General features: G+C 46.4%; 1 protein-coding gene across 7 annotated transcripts; it reads left to right on the forward strand.

Moving 5' to 3' along the window:
• The first annotated feature begins 191 nt into the window (after positions 1–191).
• On the forward strand, positions 192–17,892 carry LOC148382378 (histone acetyltransferase p300-like). Of its 7 annotated transcripts, none has more exons than XM_088359934.1 (31): positions 192–884; positions 2,466–3,154; positions 4,048–4,227; positions 4,504–4,828; positions 5,103–5,222; positions 5,375–5,614; positions 5,726–5,831; positions 5,944–6,072; positions 6,171–6,288; positions 6,365–6,521; positions 6,659–6,733; positions 6,821–6,906; positions 7,081–7,233; positions 7,416–7,892; positions 8,203–8,611; positions 8,689–8,807; positions 8,923–8,986; positions 9,101–9,276; positions 9,408–9,496; positions 10,171–10,281; positions 10,571–10,627; positions 10,708–10,785; positions 10,876–10,943; positions 11,017–11,167; positions 11,281–11,427; positions 11,566–11,679; positions 11,787–11,952; positions 12,050–12,217; positions 12,293–12,454; positions 12,560–12,841; positions 13,036–17,892. In XM_088359934.1, exons 1-31 carry the CDS (start codon positions 791–793, stop codon positions 16,036–16,038), a joined length of 8,313 nt encoding a protein of 2,770 aa, XP_088216060.1. In that variant the 5' UTR covers positions 192–790; the 3' UTR covers positions 16,039–17,892. The 7 variants fall into 7 exon arrangements, with proteins under 7 accessions (XP_088216060.1, XP_088216061.1, XP_088216065.1 ...); XM_088359935.1 differs by having other exon boundaries at positions 5,103–5,216; XM_088359939.1 differs by having other exon boundaries at positions 193–884; positions 10,201–10,281.
• Positions 17,893–17,972: the final 80 nt, after the last annotated feature.

Consider the following 17,972-nt stretch of genomic DNA (forward strand, 5'->3'; position numbering starts at 1 on the left):
TTACTTTGAGAGAGTTGCGCACATTATCTCCAAAGTGGATTCTATTTCGTGTAAAGTCGAGCTGCTTTGGTTCAGTAAAATGTAAAATGCTACTTTAATGTATATGTTCTATGCACCTCTAAGGAATTTGTTTATAACAAAAATCAAAAGCAGAGGTTTTGAAGGGGCAAAGGATTTATTTATAATCAACTTTGAATGCAAAAAGGGGAAAACTTTTTTACCCCACCGCCGGATTGAGACGAGTCAATTTATTATGTTGTATGCTCACTTTTACATCTATTTTTTCAATTGACATCGCCTCATCCTCTCCCGCTCCCACCAGCGGAACCACCATCACTTGGCAGGCAAACGAGCCGTCTCTACCCGACATTATCTCCAGTCAGACTCCGCTGGAAAGGAGGCTGAAATGACGGATGCAGCCATGGACGTGAGACCCAGGAACAGTTTATTTACATCCGAGGAAGCTGTCCAAGTTTAGGGGGGAAGCCGCTACGTGCGTTTTCCCCTCTTTACTTTCACCGACCCCCTCCTCCTACTCCGCTGGCAGAAATTTATAAAGAACAAAAAATCCGACGAGGGAGGGAGGAGGGGGGCTGATTATACGCCGAGGCTGAAATCGAGAGGCGAACCCAGGGAAAGAGGAGTAATTTGTACACGGGACTTTCCCCCTCTTCATCCCCCTAAAGGAGGGGGAAAAGTCGCAATATTGGAAACGGAAAGGAATGAGCTTCTGACGGTGTGAAATCGTCTGCAATTGTGGATACTTTATATATTTTTATTTCGAAAAAATATGGCCGAGAACGTTCTGGACTCTGGCCCGCCTTCAGCCAAGAGGCCTAAACTCTCCTCTCCGGCACTTTCCGCCTCTGCCAGCGATGGAAACGGTACGTATGGCTTAGATATATCACCCGGGACTGTTTTATTTGTCAACATGGTCATTTCGCCTGTTTTTGTGCGCCTGGAAGCAGGCGAAGACGAGGGATTCCGCTTGTGTTTTTGTCGTAGCTGGCTAACGTTAGCCGTGCGGAGGAGCCATGGACGAGCCCTCCCAGCTAGCTCGCATGCTTCCAACCATTACAGCCGGAGCTAGCCACTGTTAGCCGTTTGCTAAGCTACATAACCGAAGACTCCCGTGTTTAATTGCCTTTATAACCGGGCTTCGGTACAAATTAAAACCAAACTCAAGTGGTCACGTTCGGACACTTTATTACACTGACAACAAACCAATAGCTTCCGGCCTTGTCTTACTGAAGTCATATTTTGCAAGCGTTTCCAACAAATCAAAAATCCGAGTTTCCCTTGATAGTTAGTATTAAAGGTGTTCATTAAAGCAGGGTCGAACTTGAGCTATTCTTTTAAACTGGTGCTTAAGCTTTAATTGCCATAGCTGGTAGTGGCCTCATCGTCAAACTGTGTAGCATGGAGTATGGACAGCGCCATGTCCAAAGCATCAAAATCAAGTTTGGCACGGAGGCACTTCAACGTGCATGAAAGTCAGTCTTATCTCAATCTTGTCGTTTTCGTTTCACTTTATTTTCTGAATATCTTTTATTATGTGAAACACCTGCAATCAGTTTTCAGTGTCAACCTTTTGCCATTATACACAGTTAATATACTTTGTGTTGTACATTCAAAGTACATTCAGACTGGGGCAAATACTAAAATGGCAACAAAATGACTTGTCTTATATTAGGGCAGTCTTTCAAAGTGTTGTGCATTTTTCCCCCCTGTGTGTTAAGTTGCTTTGATCTAGTTCTGGCATCATCAAAATGACTTCAAAGTTTGTTTTTTGGAAAATGAAATGGAAGCGTAACCATTGGATATGTCAATTGGTGCGACTCTATAACAGAATAGAATTTTATCATCATTGAAATAGCAGAAACAGCCTCAAGTTGTTTTTTGAAGAAGAAAATATAAAAAAAATATAAAGCAAAAGCAACACCAAAGAACACAAAATTATGCAATGCAAATGGCAGGAAGGTAGTTATGGTCCACATAGACAAGCAGCAAAGTAAGGAATGTTGAATGTAGGAAGTCAACTATACAAAATATGCAGTGCAAAAAATACCTCTGATAGATTTATGTTAATATCTACAAAACTGTAAAAGTAAAGTAGATCAGCTGTAGTAAGAAAATCCGAAAGCGTGCTCATGTTGTAGCATTAACTATTATTAAGAAGCAATTCAGTCATGTATTTTGGTCAACATAAATGCCTTTCTTTTTTTTTGCCTGTTCATTTTGCTGTAAAACACAAAACAATAATTACTGACTTTATGTTTCTATTAGCTATAATGCCGTTTTGCACACATTTACAAGAGGGGTGTGTGTTTGCACATACAAACTAGCCTCACCTGAGGCGTTGAGCTAAGTGTGTTCACTGTATGTTCACTGTCACATCTAAAAAAAATGAAGTGTTGTTATGGTTACAATGCTATGACTTATCCAAACTATGTCATCCGTTTCAGATTTTGGCTCACTATTTGACTTGGAGCACGACCTTCCAGACGAGCTCATCAGCACTAATGATCCGGGCCTTGTCAATGGGGGTGATCTCAACCAGTTGCACACCACCCAGGGGGGAGGCCCCGGAGGTCTCGGTCCCGGAGGAGGCAGTGGGGGCCCAGGAGGAGGGATGGGATTCGGGCTCGGTCCGGGAGGAGGCGCCGGGGGCATCGGCGGAGGTCAGGATGCGGTGGCCAAGCATAAACAGCTGTCGGAGCTGTTGCGTTCAGGGGCGCCCACGTCCGCTCCGCAGGGGCACCAAGGGGCCTTGGGGAGCCCGGGAGGCCCTAGCGCCATTGGACAACACATGGCAAACATGAAGGCATGCCCTGGCCAGGTACCTCAGCAGATAATGGGGCCAGGACAGCAACACCTCTCCCCCCAGCAGCAGGCAAACATGATGCAGCAGAATGCCGTGGCTGGAATGATGGGTGGCATGAACAGGGCCATGATTGCGGCACAGCAGAAGGGAAATAACGGACAGACGCAAGCGGGCATGATGGGCAACCAGATGATGAATGGTTCTCCCAGGATGGGCTTTGGGAATCAAGGGATGGGCAGCAACAGCAACCTGTTGGCTGAAACGTTACAGCAACAGGGAGGCGGTGGCCAGCCAGGCATCAGAGGACAACAACCTGGCGCTTTGAACAAGGTGAGAACTCTTCTGAACAATCATAATGGTATGAATTTTAAAAGTGCATGTTGTGTGTGTGTTTCCTGTTAGAAATGACAAGAATTTCTTCCGCTCATGTGTTTGACAAATAACTGGTACAGTCGCATGCATTGGATGTTATGAATACGTGGTAGAGGTTGCGAGGTTTGCTTGGTTGTCATTTTTTCATCGACAGCAATATCTTGTCCCAGACCATCTACAAATGTCATTTGTTTTTTTTCCCCTCTCCTATCCCAGGTTATTTTGTATATGTGAAAACATAATCGCAAAATAGCCAAAGTAAAATCAGGAGCGTTTGCGTACCCATGTTCTTGTTTTGGATCGGATTCAAATTTGAGAAGAGTCATAAATATAAATTGCAAAAGGAGCTTCTGAAGCTGGTGACGGATGGAACTAGGGCAAAATCATAGAAACAAGAGCTGCTGATAAATAGATCTATCTATGCCTTCGGTCTAGTGAGAGAATCTGAATCGCTGTTAACCGCAAAAGATCATTTCATCCCAGGTAGGCTGTTAACACTTGTGGCATGTCAGAATCGTTATGGTCGTTAAAAATTACATAGTGAGCCTGAGGGCATATTTCCATTCATTTTTCAACTATGTTGGTCACACTTTCATTCCCCCTTCTCATCAGTTAGATGTTATATAGAAGTCAGTTAACAGAACCATTTGCGATGATTGGTTGGTAGATGCCCAGTGGGAGACATTGTAATTAATATCTTGCATTTGTGGTTTTATGAGTAGATCATTTAACACTCTTTTGACTTTTGGCCAAGATTGCAATCTCAGGCTTAGTTTTTAACAGTGCACAACGACTGGCAGGAGGTTTGTCATCGTCCATGCGCTTGAATGTTTTGCCATGTGTCTGTCTAGATGGCGATGATGAGCAACCAAGGGGTCTCCTTTGGTGGTCCTTATGCGGGGCAGGGGAATCAAGGCCTCGGTGGAGCGGGAATGGGCCCTCAACATCCCAATAAAGGCCCCATGGCTAACAGCCTGGCTCAGTTCAACATGGACAAGAAGAGTCAGCCCATTCAAGGAATGGCCACTATGGTAAGAAATACTGCCAACAAAGCGCTTTGTTCAAATGTTTCGCTTCCACGTAACCTTGACTTTTTATTATTCAGCTATCTGGCTGTTGTATTCTAAATGTGACTCAGCGGTGACCATTCACTTTAATCTTGTATCTGGCCTTGTCTTTCTCATTCTCCGCCTCCTTTTTTTTTTTTTTTTTTTATCTCTTCATTTAACTGAATTCATCACCTTTTATGTCTTTGTGTACTTATCCTGTGCACCTTGCTCATGCCCTTTTATTTCTCTCTCTCGCAGGGCTCACAGCAGTCCCAGTCAGGTGTTAGCGGGCCCTCGGTTGCATCTGTGGGAGGGGCACCTGGCATGGTTCCCGGTGCTCAGGGAGGCCTGGTTGGCCCCGGCACCCAGGTTTCGGCGGCCGCGGCCGGGGCACCGCCCACCGCTGATCCCGAGAAGCGTAAACTGATCCAGCAGCAGCTCGTTCTCCTGCTCCACGCCCACAAATGTCAACGGCGCGAGCAGGCCAACGGCGAGGTCCGACAGTGCAACCTGCCCCATTGCCGCACCATGAAGAACGTCCTCAATCACATGACTCATTGCCAAGCCGGCAAGAATTGTCAGGGTCAGTTGATGAAGCACCACAAATTAATTCAACATGAATTACTTTTCCTAGTCATCCGCTATCAATTCTTTACCACCATGTATTTTAATTAACTCTTCAAACAACTATTGAAAGGATTATTTCTGTCGTTTGTTGAACAATCTTCAGTGTACAGTTTAATGTACAATTGAAAATAATGTCTGTTTCTGTACAATTTGATTTCTTTTTCATGGCTGGGAAGACAAACAGCAAAGCCACAGCAACAAAGTTTATTTTCATCCCTTTTCTTCCTCAGTCGCTCATTGTGCATCGTCAAGGCAAATCATCTCCCACTGGAAGAACTGCACTCGACAGGACTGTCCTGTCTGCCTCCCACTGAAGAATGCTGGGGACAAGAGGAACCCGCAGTGTGAGTGTCTGTATCTGACCAAAACTTTTTTTTTTTTTCAACATTTGTCCCACCATTGGAAGATATGGGCTACTTCGTATTTTTATTTATCAATTTGTCATTGCGAATTTTATGCTCAAGTGTATCTAATAGTCCTCAATTTTCATATGCCCTCACAGCTCTTCTGGGCGCAGCTGCCGCAGGTCTGAGCAGTTCTCTCGGGTCAGTCCCCGGTAGCCAACCAAGTGCTCCAAACCTCAATCCGCCGAGCCAGATTGACCCTAGTTCGATAGAAAGAGCCTACGCAGCACTGGGTCTTACCTACCAGGGAAACCAGATCCAGGGTCAGCATTCTCAGTCTAACATGGTCAACCAGGCCCTCCAAGGCCAGGCTGGTATGAGGCCCATGAACCCGATGGGTAAGTTGGCTGTATGAAGACTTTTCAATTTACAGCAGTGAAGTTAAATGCAATTTTATTGTTAATGAGTGATGCAGATGTATAAAATGATTATGTTCTCTTCATGTCTAGGAGCGAATCCTATGGGAGTTAATGGAGGCGTGGGTGGTCCTTCTCAGAATCAGCAAGCCAACTTACTGCAAGACACTATGATGCATCTCAATGTGAATAGCCAGGGGTACGCAGGAAGAATCCTCCTGAATCACTTCAAACTAAACATTCCTTATTTCTCAACATAGTTTTGAACGTTAGCTAAGATTTGAAAGACGCCTTCCTTTTTCGTTCTTCAGTTTGATGAATGATGCCAGTGGGGTCGTCGGCTCCATGCCTGCAGCAGGCCCTCCTTCTACGACAGGAATGAGAAAAAGTTGGCACGAGGACATCACGCAGGACCTGCGAAACCACTTGGTACACAAGCTGTAAGTACCGAACTCATTCTCATTTTGTCTATGCGATACTGACAAATGATCTGATCCTTTGTTAATTGTATTTTTATTTTTTAAATTTTCACCCGCAGTGTTCAGGCCATCTTTCCAACTCCGGACCCCGCAGCTTTAAAAGACCGCCGGATGGAGAACTTGGTGGCTTACGCCAGAAAGGTTGAAGGGGACATGTACGAGTCGGCAAACACTAGAGTAAGTTACCACAGCGGTTGATAATGCGTAATGGTATTTATTTGAATTTTGCTTTCTTTAACTTCTTTTGGGGCAGGCTGAGTACTATCACTTGCTAGCTGAGAAGATCTACAAAATCCAGAAAGAGCTGGAGGAGAAGAGGAGGACCCGTCTCCAAAAGCAGGGTCTGGGTCTTGGCCCTGCTGGTATGGGTCAGTCTCCTACTGGACTGCCTCCAAGTGAGTTTGGGGATGGTATGCCACATTTGTTACCTGAGAATATTACCAAAGGAAAAAAACAACTTAAGAATAGTTTCTTAAGAAATAGCTTGTAAGAGGGGGTTGCTGCACCCTCTTCGGCACGTACATAAGCATACCTCTGTTTTTCCCAGATGGTCCCCTCCCTGACCCATCTATGGTACGACCCACCGGACCCAATCAGATGGTCAACAGGATGCAAAGCCCAGGTATAAAATCACTGGGGACCAGCCCACATTATTTTCAAAGCGATTGAAGCGCTAAGTGTTGTGCTAACAGTTGACGTGTTTTGCCAGGCATGAATCAATTCAATCAGATGGGGATGCAGTCTATGGGCCAGAGGTCCACTCCTCCTCTCCCCTTGGGAACATCTGGCAATCAGGTCAGTGCAAAGTGAAGTTGACTTGTGTCTACAGATTTATTACTGGATGATTCTCTTCCGATTGTTGTTTTGATTAGGACCACAGTGGCAGACGACTGCTGTCTATTAGATGGACACATTAAATTATATATTTTGTAATTCAAAATCCTCAATGATTTCTATGTTTACACCTAGATGGGAATGGTGGGACCGAGGATGGGTCAGCCTAATGTCAACCAGCTCCAGAACCAGTATCTGTCTCAGGGGCAGTTTCCTGGCGCAGGACCTGTGGTCGGGACGGCTCCTCCTGGGATGGGACAGTCTGGACTCCAGGGAGGCATGGCACAGGTAAGGTCATAAAAGCTGTGTTCAGAACACAATACTTGCTTGCTTCTTATATTCATTATGACTCTGCGATGAATGTTTTTTTTTTTTTTGCTTAATTTGAATTTAAGGAGAAATATTTTTGCCATATCAACAAATGGTTGTGATGTTTTCATGACCCTTTATTGTATTTGTCCTCTTCTCAGACGCAGATGGGCACTCCTCCCTCTCTCCCAGTTGCTAGTCCATTAGCGCAACCAGGTTCTGTAAGCGGAATCTCTGCGGTGGGACCCATGGGTCCTCAGAGTGTTGGTGGCGGAGGCCCCAACTCCACCGTTGGAGCCCCTACCTCCTCCATGACTCCGAATGCAAACCAGCAAGCCAACTCCATCCCCTATTTAGGAGCCATGCGCGGCAGCTCGCCCTCTCCGGCTCACAGTCGCTCGCCCACGCCTCACCAAACGCCCCCCAGACTCGCCGGCTCCCAAACCCCTCAGCCTCACACCCCTAACGCGCCGCAGTTGGCATCGCTGCAAGCCCCCCAGCAGAACCAGCTGGGCCAGGGTCCTGGCTCCAACAAGCCCCTCCAGCAGCCGCACATTGGGGCTGGCTCCACTACACCATCCCACCCCGGACTTGGCTCGGGCTCAACACCACATGGGGCTCAGCTGCCACGCACTCCGGTCAGTGTTGTTTAACTATTTGCACTAAAGCCCTAAAATAAACACATTTGATAGATACAGTCTTTCCATGTTTCTCTGCACCGGTCTAATCGTCTAGTTGTTGCCTTTTTGTGTTATGTAACAAAAACTGGAATTTTGTATTGTCCTCAAAATGTGTCTCTGAGAATTGCTACTTGTAAAAGAGCAACAGTCCTTGACTGTGTTCTTTTTATCAGTAGAACATTAAATTATTGCATTTATTTCCCCTCACTTTAACTGAGGTTATTTCTTTTTTTTCTCTCTCTCTCTCTCTCTCTCTCTTCTCCTGCAGTTGTCCCAAAAAGGTTCGTTCCAAGCAGACAGCCAAGCTTTGACTCCAGCCTCGGTCAACAGCCTGGATAATTCCTCTCAGCACGTACAGTCGGACTCCACGGCCGCCACCCTTGACCATAAGTCCGAAGTCAAGCTGCAAGATGATGCGGAAGAGAGCGACTCTGGCGCCGGCTCCAAGGGGGGGAAGCTCGGCAATGTCACAATGGAGGAAAGTCCTGTGAAAATTGAGGTTAAGAAGGAGGAGTGTTCTGGAGAAGGAGGCAAGGTAGTACCAATGGATACATCAGCCGCCCCTCCAACGTCGCTGGTCAAAAGTGAGGACAAGAAACCAGAGGTGAAAAAGGAGTTAAAAGACGAAGAACAATCATCCGACTCAGCTGTATCACAAGCACCAGCAAAAAAGAAGAGTATGAAAAAGTTGATCTTAAATCTACTCTGATGACTTGTTTTGTATCATAACCAAAATGTGTTTCCATTGTTCAAGTTTTCAAGCCAGAAGAGCTTCGCCAGGCCCTAATGCCAACACTGGAGTCCCTCTACAGGCAGGAACCGGAGTCGCTGCCCTTCAGGATGCCTGTTGATCCACAGCTGCTGTGCATACCTGTACGTAAGCAAATTATAGACACTATCTCCTCTGTGGCTTTCCACTTTGGTCAACAATGTTTTGATTTGATCCACTTTTATGAGATGTAATACATGATCAGGATGTTTTTTACAGGACTACTTTGACATTGTGAAGAACCCTATGGATTTGTCCACTATCAAGCGGAAGCTCGATACAGGTCAGTATTTGTTCTTAAAGATTTTTTTTTTATCTTGCAGAAACATCTACTGGGTGGGATTATTTGCATGTTACTGTAGGTCTTCTCTCATGACGCCAAGTGTTTTGCTTCTAGGTCAATATCAAGATCCCTGGCAGTATGTGGATGACATCTGGTTGATGTTCAACAACGCTTGGCTGTACAATCGCAAAACATCTCGAGTCTACAAGTGCTGCTCCAAACTGGCGGAAGTCTTCGAACAGGAGATTGACCCAGTCATGCAGAGACTTGGCTACTGTTGTGGAAGAAAGGTGAGATCTGGCAAGAAATCAATAAGCAGTAGCAAGTCATTTTTCATTATACGTTCCAAAATGATGATGGTTTTTTTTTTGTTTAATAATAAAATATTACCACAACCAATTTCTGTGCTTGTGCCCATCAGCTGGAGTTCTCCCCTCAGACACTGTGCTGCTATGGAAAGCAGCTGTGCACTATTCCCCGAGACGCCGCTTACTTCAGCTATCAGAACAGGTACAGAGGAAGGAATTTCAGATCGAGGGAGCTTATACATTGGCCTTCTATAAATTAATCTTCTAGTATCGTTTTGATAAATGACAATGTCGTAGAAATGAGAAGTTTATTTACTTCTTCTCAAACTCAACATTTTTTGCCTAGTTTCCATACTTTCATCACACCAACATTAAAATTAAGAATTTCAATGACTCTGCAATTAAGCAATCATTTGTGTTTGTTTGTTCATGTGTGTGCATAATATCTTGTGCTGCAGTTCGCTTCCCATGTTAAGGCACTCATTGTTTGTGCTCCCCCCCCCCTGCACTTAGCTGTTGGTGATTTTTTAAATTTTTTTTTATGCTCATCCTATTTTGTGTCCAAATAGCTAATCTTTGCTTTGCCTCGGCTCTCTGCTCTTGTGTTGTCATCCATGTTTGTCTCGTCATGTTCCTGGCCCCATGTGACTTGTCTCTCCTCCCCTTCCAATGGTTGTGATTTTTTTTTTTTTTTTGTCCTGCTCAATCATGAATCCCCCCTCCCTATGTACCAAACATATGACTGGCTTTTGCGCTGACGACTTCCTCCTGTCCTGTGCTGCCACTTCTGCTTGCTGCCTTGCCCATGTTCCACCTGGGGACTGCCCTCCCATGCGCTGTCGGTCATTGACTGTGCTGTTGGGGAAAATGGTGTAGTTCACCAAAATTTGGGCTTATCGCTGACAGGTACCACTTCTGTGAGAAGTGTTTCAACGAGATCCAGGGAGAGACCGTGTCCCTGGGCGATGACCCCACTCAGCCGCAGACGTAAGTATTGTTGTATTCATTAACAAATATGAGTAGGATACATTTATTTTCAAAGTGCTGCTAACCTCAGTGCAAATGACCTTCAAATGAACAAGCCAAACTGTTAAACTGTATTTCATTTACTACAAATTACACCATTAGTTCAAGTATTTTGGGTTAACGAATGTTACTTTTATTTATTGATTTTGTTTTATGTTGAGTAAAAAAATCAAACCTCGCAGGCACTTTGTTTGATTTTCATTTTGCTACTGAAGTGTTCTCGTGCTCACCTTACTTCAATTTCTTTCAGCTCTATTAACAAAGATCAGTTTGAGAAGAAGAAGAATGACACACTGGACCCTGAATTGTAAGTTAAACCGCTCACTCACAGCCATCAAATTGACCAAATCGCATGTAATGTGTGTCTTTCGCCTTCTTTATTTTAAGGCTTGTTGAATGTTTGGACTGTGGACGCAAGATGCACCAGATTTGTGTCTTGCACAATGAAACAATCTGGCCATCGGGGTAAGGGGACTGTTTTATATTTTCTTCTTGTCATCACAAGTTAAATGATGTAGTTGACTTAAACTCCATTTTGTTTTTGTTATGCCTCAGTTTTGTATGCGATGGCTGCCTCAAGAAGTCTAATAAGACAAGGAGGGAGAACAAGTATTCTGCTAAACGTAAGTCGCTGTTTTTCTTGAGTTATTCTGTGGAATTATGAAAATGACTTACCTGTTTTTTTTCCCCCCTCAGGGTTGCCTCAGACAAAGTTAGGCTGCTTCCTAGAGACAAGGGTGAACGACTTTCTGAAGCGTCAGAACCACCCAGAAGCTGGGGAGGTCTTCATCCGCATGGTGCATGTCTCGGACAAAATTGTGGAAGTTAAACCTGGCATGAAGTCCAGGTATGTCAACGACAAGGAGGCATCGTGTTCAAATTGTTACCAAAAGTCACTTCCTTTTTTTTTTTTTGCAGCTGCGGTTTTAAATTGTAGGCTTTTCTTGATTGTCTTTACAGATTTGTGGATAGTGGAGAGATGTCGGAGTCTTTCCCATACAGGACAAAAGCCCTTTTTGCATTTGAAGACATTGACGGCGCAGATGTCTGCTTTTTTGGAATGCACGTTCAAGAGTATGGATCAGACTGCCCGCAACCTAATCAGAGGTATGCACATTTTGCAAGTAAGATTGGGAGCTACTGTGAATGATTTCAGTTTTTCAAAGTAGACAAGTCTTCATAAATCAAATACTGCTGCCGCTAAGTTAATCAAATGAAATTCTTCAAACTTTTTTTCCCCCCCAGACGAGTTTACATCTCCTACCTGGACAGTGTGCATTTTTTTCGACCACGAAGTCTACGAACGGCTGTTTACCATGAAATTCTCATTGGCTACTTGGAGTATGCCAAGAAGTTGGGGTAAATCTTTATTGTTCGTCTTTGCAGAAATCACGTCACTCCGATAATCAAGCATAGGTTCTCTTTAAATTCTGTCTGTGCTCACATTTTTTTGCTTTACTCCCTAGCTACACAACGGGCCACATCTGGGCATGTCCGCCCAGTGAAGGGGATGACTACATCTTTCACTGCCACCCTGCTGATCAGAAGATTCCCAAGCCAAAACGCCTCCAAGAGTGGTATAAGAAGATGTTGGACAAAGCTGTGGCTGAGCGAATAGTGCACGACTACAAGGTAGAGTTTTTCTTTGGCTTGCTAAAGCACGCTACATTGAACACTCCCAAACCGCCATTATTCACTGAAAACTCACAAGACTTTTCTTCTCTTGTAGGACATCTTCAAGCAGGCGACAGAGGATCGTTTGACCAGCGCCAACGAGTTGCCATACTTTGAGGGTGACTTTTGGCCCAATGTGCTGGAAGAGAGTATTAAAGAGCTGGAGCAGGAAGAGGAAGAGCGTAAGAGGGAGGAGAACAGCACATCTAATGAGAGTATTGATGTAAGTAAAGGAGTGTTGTAAACGCATCAAGTTGTGCTCAGTGACACTGACACCCCGCAATTCTTTTGTGCGCAGGACAGTAAAGGTGACAGTAAAAATGCCAAGAAGAAGAACAATAAGAAGACTAGTAAGAATAAGAGCAGCCTGAGTCGAGCCAATAAAAAGAAGCCAGGGATGCCCAATGTGTCCAATGACCTTTCACAGAAGCTCTATGCCACTATGGAAAAACACAAAGAGGTACGAGCAAGTAGCTCACTGCACATGAGGGCTGGGTTAGCATATTATTTTACTGATGCTGTTCAATGTGCTTTTTTAATATTATTCATGTTTGTTTGACTTTAGGTCTTCTTTGTTATCCGGCTGATCGCGGGCCCGATGGCCAACGCGCTGCCTCCCATTGTCGACCCCGATCCTCTGATGGCCTGCGACCTCATGGATGGCCGAGACGCTTTCCTTACGCTAGCCCGGGACAAACACCTGGAGTTCAGCTCGTTGAGGCGCTCTATGTGGAGCTCCATGTGCATGTTGGTGGAGTTGCATAACCAAAGCCAAGACCGCTTTGTCTACACTTGCAACATGTGCAAACACCACGTGGAGACTCGTTTTCACTGTACCGTGTGCGAGGTGAGCTATGGAAAGGAGGCAAGTGTTGCGGGACTTTTTTCTTTATTGAAAACATCTTTTTGCTTGGAAAAAGCAAATTATTTTTATTTACGTGTCATGATTCAATGGGGTTGTAGTGCCAATATTCCTAACTTTTTGTGAGGTCGATTAATACAATGATGAAAATAATTTCTCGTCATGTCATTTTTTCGCAGGATTATGACCTTTGCATCACGTGCTACAACACTAAGGGCCACGAGCACAAGATGGAGAAGTTAGGCCTTGGTTTGGATGACGAGAGCAGCAACCAGACGGGCGCCGCCACTCAGAGCCCGGGAGACTCGCGTCGCCTCAGCATCCAGCGCTGCATCCAATCGCTGGTCCACGCCTGCCAGTGCAGAAATGCCAACTGCTCTCTGCCTTCCTGCCAGAAGATGAAGCGCGTCGTACAACACACTAAAGGCTGCAAGAGAAAAACCAACGGCGGCTGCCCCATCTGCAAGCAGCTTATCGCGTTGTGTTGCTACCACGCCAAGCACTGTCAGGAGAACAAGTGCCCAGTGCCCTTCTGCCTGAACATCAAGCAAAAGCTCTGTCAGCAGCAGCTGCAACACAGGCTCCAGCAGGCCCAAATGCTGAGGAGGAGGATGGCCAGCATGCAGAGAGTGGGCAAACCGGCTCCGGGGGGCAACGGCCTGCCCTCTCCGGGAGCCAACAACGGAGCGACCGGTCCCGGTACGCCAACGTCTGTCGGAACGCAGCCGACCACGCCGCAGACACCCACCCCGGGAAATATGCTGGCGCTTCCTCAACAGCAGGGAGTCGGGGTGAGCCCGATGGGTGTCACTGCTGCACAGCAACAGCAGGTTCCCCAGCAAGGCAGCGCCATACCTCCTCAGCATCATCTACACCATCAATTTCAGTCAATGGGCGCAGGTGGCGGAGGGGGGGTGATGAACTCCCCCCAGCAGCAGATGGGGATGCCTCAGCTCCAGCAACAGCAGCCCCCCAGTCTCCAGCAATTGCAGCAGCATGCTGGCGCTTTGCCGCCGTACAATCCCAGACCACCGGGAGCTTCTCCTCTCCACCAGTCGCTGGGCAAACCTGGACTGGGCCCCACCACCCCACCTCAGCAGCAACAAACACCCAGCCAGGTTCAAGGGTCCATGCCCGCTCAAGGCCAGCAGCACGGACCCCCTTTGGCGGCCGTCGAGACGGCTCTAAAAATCCAACGGTTAGCAGAGACCCAGAGGCAGATGGCTCAGGCCCAGGCTCAGATCCGAGGTTTAGGACAGGGAGGGATGATGGCCCAACATCCTCACCACCAAAACAACCCGGCCCAGATGGGCATGCCTCACATGGGAGCTCAGGGAATTCCCCCGCAGGCTCAAGGGATGGTAGGCAGGACTATGTTAGACCCTCAGCAGCAGGGGATGCTGGCTGGGATGCAGCAAGGCGGCCCCCAATCGCAGTTGCCCCCTCAAGTCCAGCAGCACCTACAGCAAGCCAACCAGCAGTGGGGGCCAGGGGGACCGGGGATGAACCCGCAACAAAGGTCTGCCATGATGGGTCACATGGCGGCGCAGCAGCAGCAATCAGCGGTTGCCCAGCAGCAACAGCAGCAGCAACTCAACCAGCAACAAGCCCAGCCAGGAAACCGTGGGCTGATGCAGGTGATGTCAGGAGGGGCGACGAGTGCAGGGGGACCTGGGAACCTGCCACAAGGGGCGCTGCAGGATCTCCTGAGAACTCTGCGCTCCCCAAGTTCGCCCCTCCAGCAGCAGCAAGTCCTCAACATCCTTCGTTCCAACCCCACACTCATGGCGGCATTCATCAGGCAGAGAGCGGCCAGATATCAGGGGGCGCAAGGTGGACCCGGGGTACAAGGGGGGCCTCCGCAAGGTCCTGGAGGCGTGAGGTTCCAAGGGTCTGCCGGTGGGCTACCTGGCGTAGGAGCACCTGGGCCCAACCAGTTGGCCAGCATGGACAGCCAGCAGATGAACGTGAATCAATCGGGCCAGCCGGGAATGAACATGGCCCAGGGGGGCAGCGCTGGGGGGAGTGTGCCCACCATGGCTCAACTTCAGCAACTGCAACAGCAACAGCGCCCAATGTTGCCCGGCAACCTGCAGCAACAGCAAATGGCAGTCCTGCAACAGCAGCAAGGGCCCATGCAAACAGGCCAACAAAACAATATGTCCAGCATGACTCCTCATTTCAGAGAACTGTTGTTGAGAAGACAGCAGCAGATGGCGAACCACGGACAGTTCCAACAAGGACAGCAAAGCTTCATGCAGCCCGGCCAAGGGCAGCCAGGAATGCCCCCTTCTTCCCAACCCCAACCAGGGGGTGGCGTAAGAGGTCCGGGGCAGCAGCAGCAAGGAGGCCCACAGGGCGCTCTGGGGCAGCAAGGTTACCCAAGCAATGCTTCCCAAGTGGCTGCTGCTCTCCAACAAAGACTGCACCAAATGCAAATGCACCAACAACAGTCGCAAAATTCCATGGGAGGTTCTCAAGTGCAAGACGGAGGGCCGGGCGGCGGCGCGCCAGGGAGCGGTCAGCTTCCAACGGGACAAACTGTACCGGGTCAGCAACAGCAAGGTGGCCCCGTGCTGCCCCAGACCTCTCAAGCTCTAATTCACCAGAACATCCACCAGAGGCTCCTCCAGCAGCAGCACCTGGGCGGCGGATCCCCGGCCCAGCACAGCAGCCCCATGAGCCCCCAGCAGCAACTGGCCCAGTCCCCGCACCTCCAAGGCCAAGCCGGCTTGGGCCCGGCGGGGGCGCTGGGCAATCAGGTGAGATCGCCGCAGCCGTCACCACGGCCGCAGTCGCAGCCCCCTCACTCGAGCCCGTCACCGCGCATGCAGTCGTCATCGTCCCAGCCGCAGCCGTCGCCCCACCGCATTTCCCCGCAGACCCAGAGCAGCTCGCCCCATCCCGCCCATATTGGCCAGCATCACCCCAATATGGCGCCGCCCCAACCGCCACAGCAGCAACAACCACAACAGCAACCGACGCCAGGCGGTCCCGTAGATCCCGGACAGTTTAGCTCGGACCAGAACTCCATCATTTCTCAGCTAAGTGGCATGGCAGCCATGCATGCCAACCCAGGGGGGCAGCCAGACATGTTGGCACCAACTAATAACAACAACAACAATAACAACAACCAGGAACTGGCACCAAACATAAACCACAACAGTTTGGACCACATGTAGCACACGTTTGTGTGTCTTCATGATAAACTGCCACCAGAGAGGGGAGTCCAACTAAGGATTTTACTAGTTTTCCGTTTTTTATTTAAATATTTTTGTGATGTATAAAATCGAACTCAAGCTTCCTATGGGAGATAGGCAGCAGAAAATCCAAGAAGTCAATAAATGAATAAATTAAAAACAATGGTAAGTTATTGCTGTTAATATATAGCTATCTATTTTTGCCAACTGTGTACAAATAGTGGAAGGGCAACATTTCAGGTTTAAGATATTTCTTCCATAGTCTATAACACAATATTTTTGGGGATGGATAATTTTTTGCCTTTTTATGAATATTTTTAAGATTTTAAATGTGGCAAAAAATTAGAGTTAACAAGCTGTACCTTTCCCCTACCTGCCCCCCTTTTCTAAAGGTTTTCCTCCTCCAATGTCCAGTCATGATTGTATCCATTTTGCAGAGGGATGTGAAGTATATTTTGTTTCTGAACTTTGTTTTTTTGGTCAGCGAATCCTAAAACAAGCCTCAACAGATTTTGCATTTCAGCTCTTTTTCATCAGTACGTTCCACTTAAAATAAGATGTTTGGGGGTGGTTTTATAGATTTACTATTACACCCTCCCCCCTCCAAAGAACTGGCAAGGCCAATTTAGGTTTAGAGTTTGGGTTGTGATTAATTTAAATTTGTGTACTGTACATATATTTTCCATCCTGGCTTCTGAGCTGTGAGAAGAGATTATATTTTTTTGTGTGTATTTTTATTTGAATGTTGCAGAGTTTTGCAAAAATGTCTGTCGGGCTTATCCAACTCCCTCTTTCATCCTCACAACTTGCTCTCAGCCACAAAATTTAATTAATTGTAGTATTGTACAAAGTTGCAAAGTGGTGGATTTGATACTGTATTTTATAATGCAAATGAAATGACAAAAACATTGTGTATATAGTCAAAACAATTACAATTCCCCTCTTTAGATTGGATAATTATGTACATCAAAAGAACACACGAGGACACCCAAGCTGTACAGTGTTGAGGTTTTGGCTGACCTTCAACAAGGTTCGATATAGATGTTTGGAGGCAACCTGCACCGATGCGCCTTCCCCCCCCTCTCCCCTTGCATAATGCTTGGAGTGAAGCATACGTTTAGTCACACATGAACAATCCCACAAGCTGGATGTGAAAAGCGCCAAGTCTATGCGACGCCGCGGGGTTTGATTTCTAGTCATGTGACCTTAAGGATTTCAAAAGTGGTTATTTAGCTTTTTACAAAGACAACAGTAACATGATCACTATTTTTCATTCAAAGGTTGCTGGGTGGGGGGGGGGGGGACCAGGTGGCAATATATCTTGAGACTTATTTTATAAGAAAAAGAGAAAAAAAAAACAAGGAAAAACTGTCTTTTATATATAGATATATTATTTAATTTTATTTTTTGGGAAGTAAAACTTGAAGCTACAAGAATTATTAGATAAAATTGTTTTGTATTAAATATATGGTGATGCAAAACGACACTGCAGACAGTCATTCATTTTGCCCTGGGAGAATATTATCCCATCCTCTTTGAAGAAATGTTTCATGTACATGATTATAGATGTAAACGGTCACTGTACAAACCCACAGCAACTGAACAAAAATGTTTTGTTGATTATTTCCGCTCCAATAAAGAAGAGACTGGAAATAATACTATTTAAATATTTGTTAAGTATTGAAATGGAATCTTTGACCACTTGTTTTGTTCTTGTTAGAAAAAAATTGGTGCTTGCTGAGAGAAAGCAAAAATAACTGTTGCTCCATTTTCATCTTTTTTTTTAAGTTATTTTGGTGGTCTGACTGTTTTTGCCAATAAATTAATTGTACTGTTTGTACTGTTTGGTATTCTTTTGTCAAACTTGCACATTTAATAGATTTTACTTGATGTAATTAATAAAGTAATGCCTTGAG

Source organism: Syngnathus floridae, chromosome 18 (assembly GCF_059516105.1).
Source record: "Syngnathus floridae isolate MCC-2025c chromosome 18, RoL_Sflo_1.0, whole genome shotgun sequence".
Taxonomy (NCBI): Eukaryota; Metazoa; Chordata; class Actinopteri; order Syngnathiformes; family Syngnathidae; genus Syngnathus; species Syngnathus floridae.

What these genes read in the sequence shown, in the direction of transcription:
- LOC148382378 (XM_088359934.1), top strand. Translation starts at nt 791, where the DNA reads ATGGCCGAGAACGTTCTGGACTCTGGCCCGCCTTCAGCCAAGAGGCCT. An exon ending in GCTACTGTTGTGGAAGAAAG is followed by an intron (nt 9,277 to 9,407) that starts GTGAGATCTGGC and finishes TGTGCCCATCAG; the next exon opens with CTGGAGTTCTCCCCTCAGAC. An exon ending in GAAACAATCTGGCCATCGGG is followed by an intron (nt 10,786 to 10,875) that starts GTAAGGGGACTG and finishes GTTATGCCTCAG; the next exon opens with TTTTGTATGCGATGGCTGCC.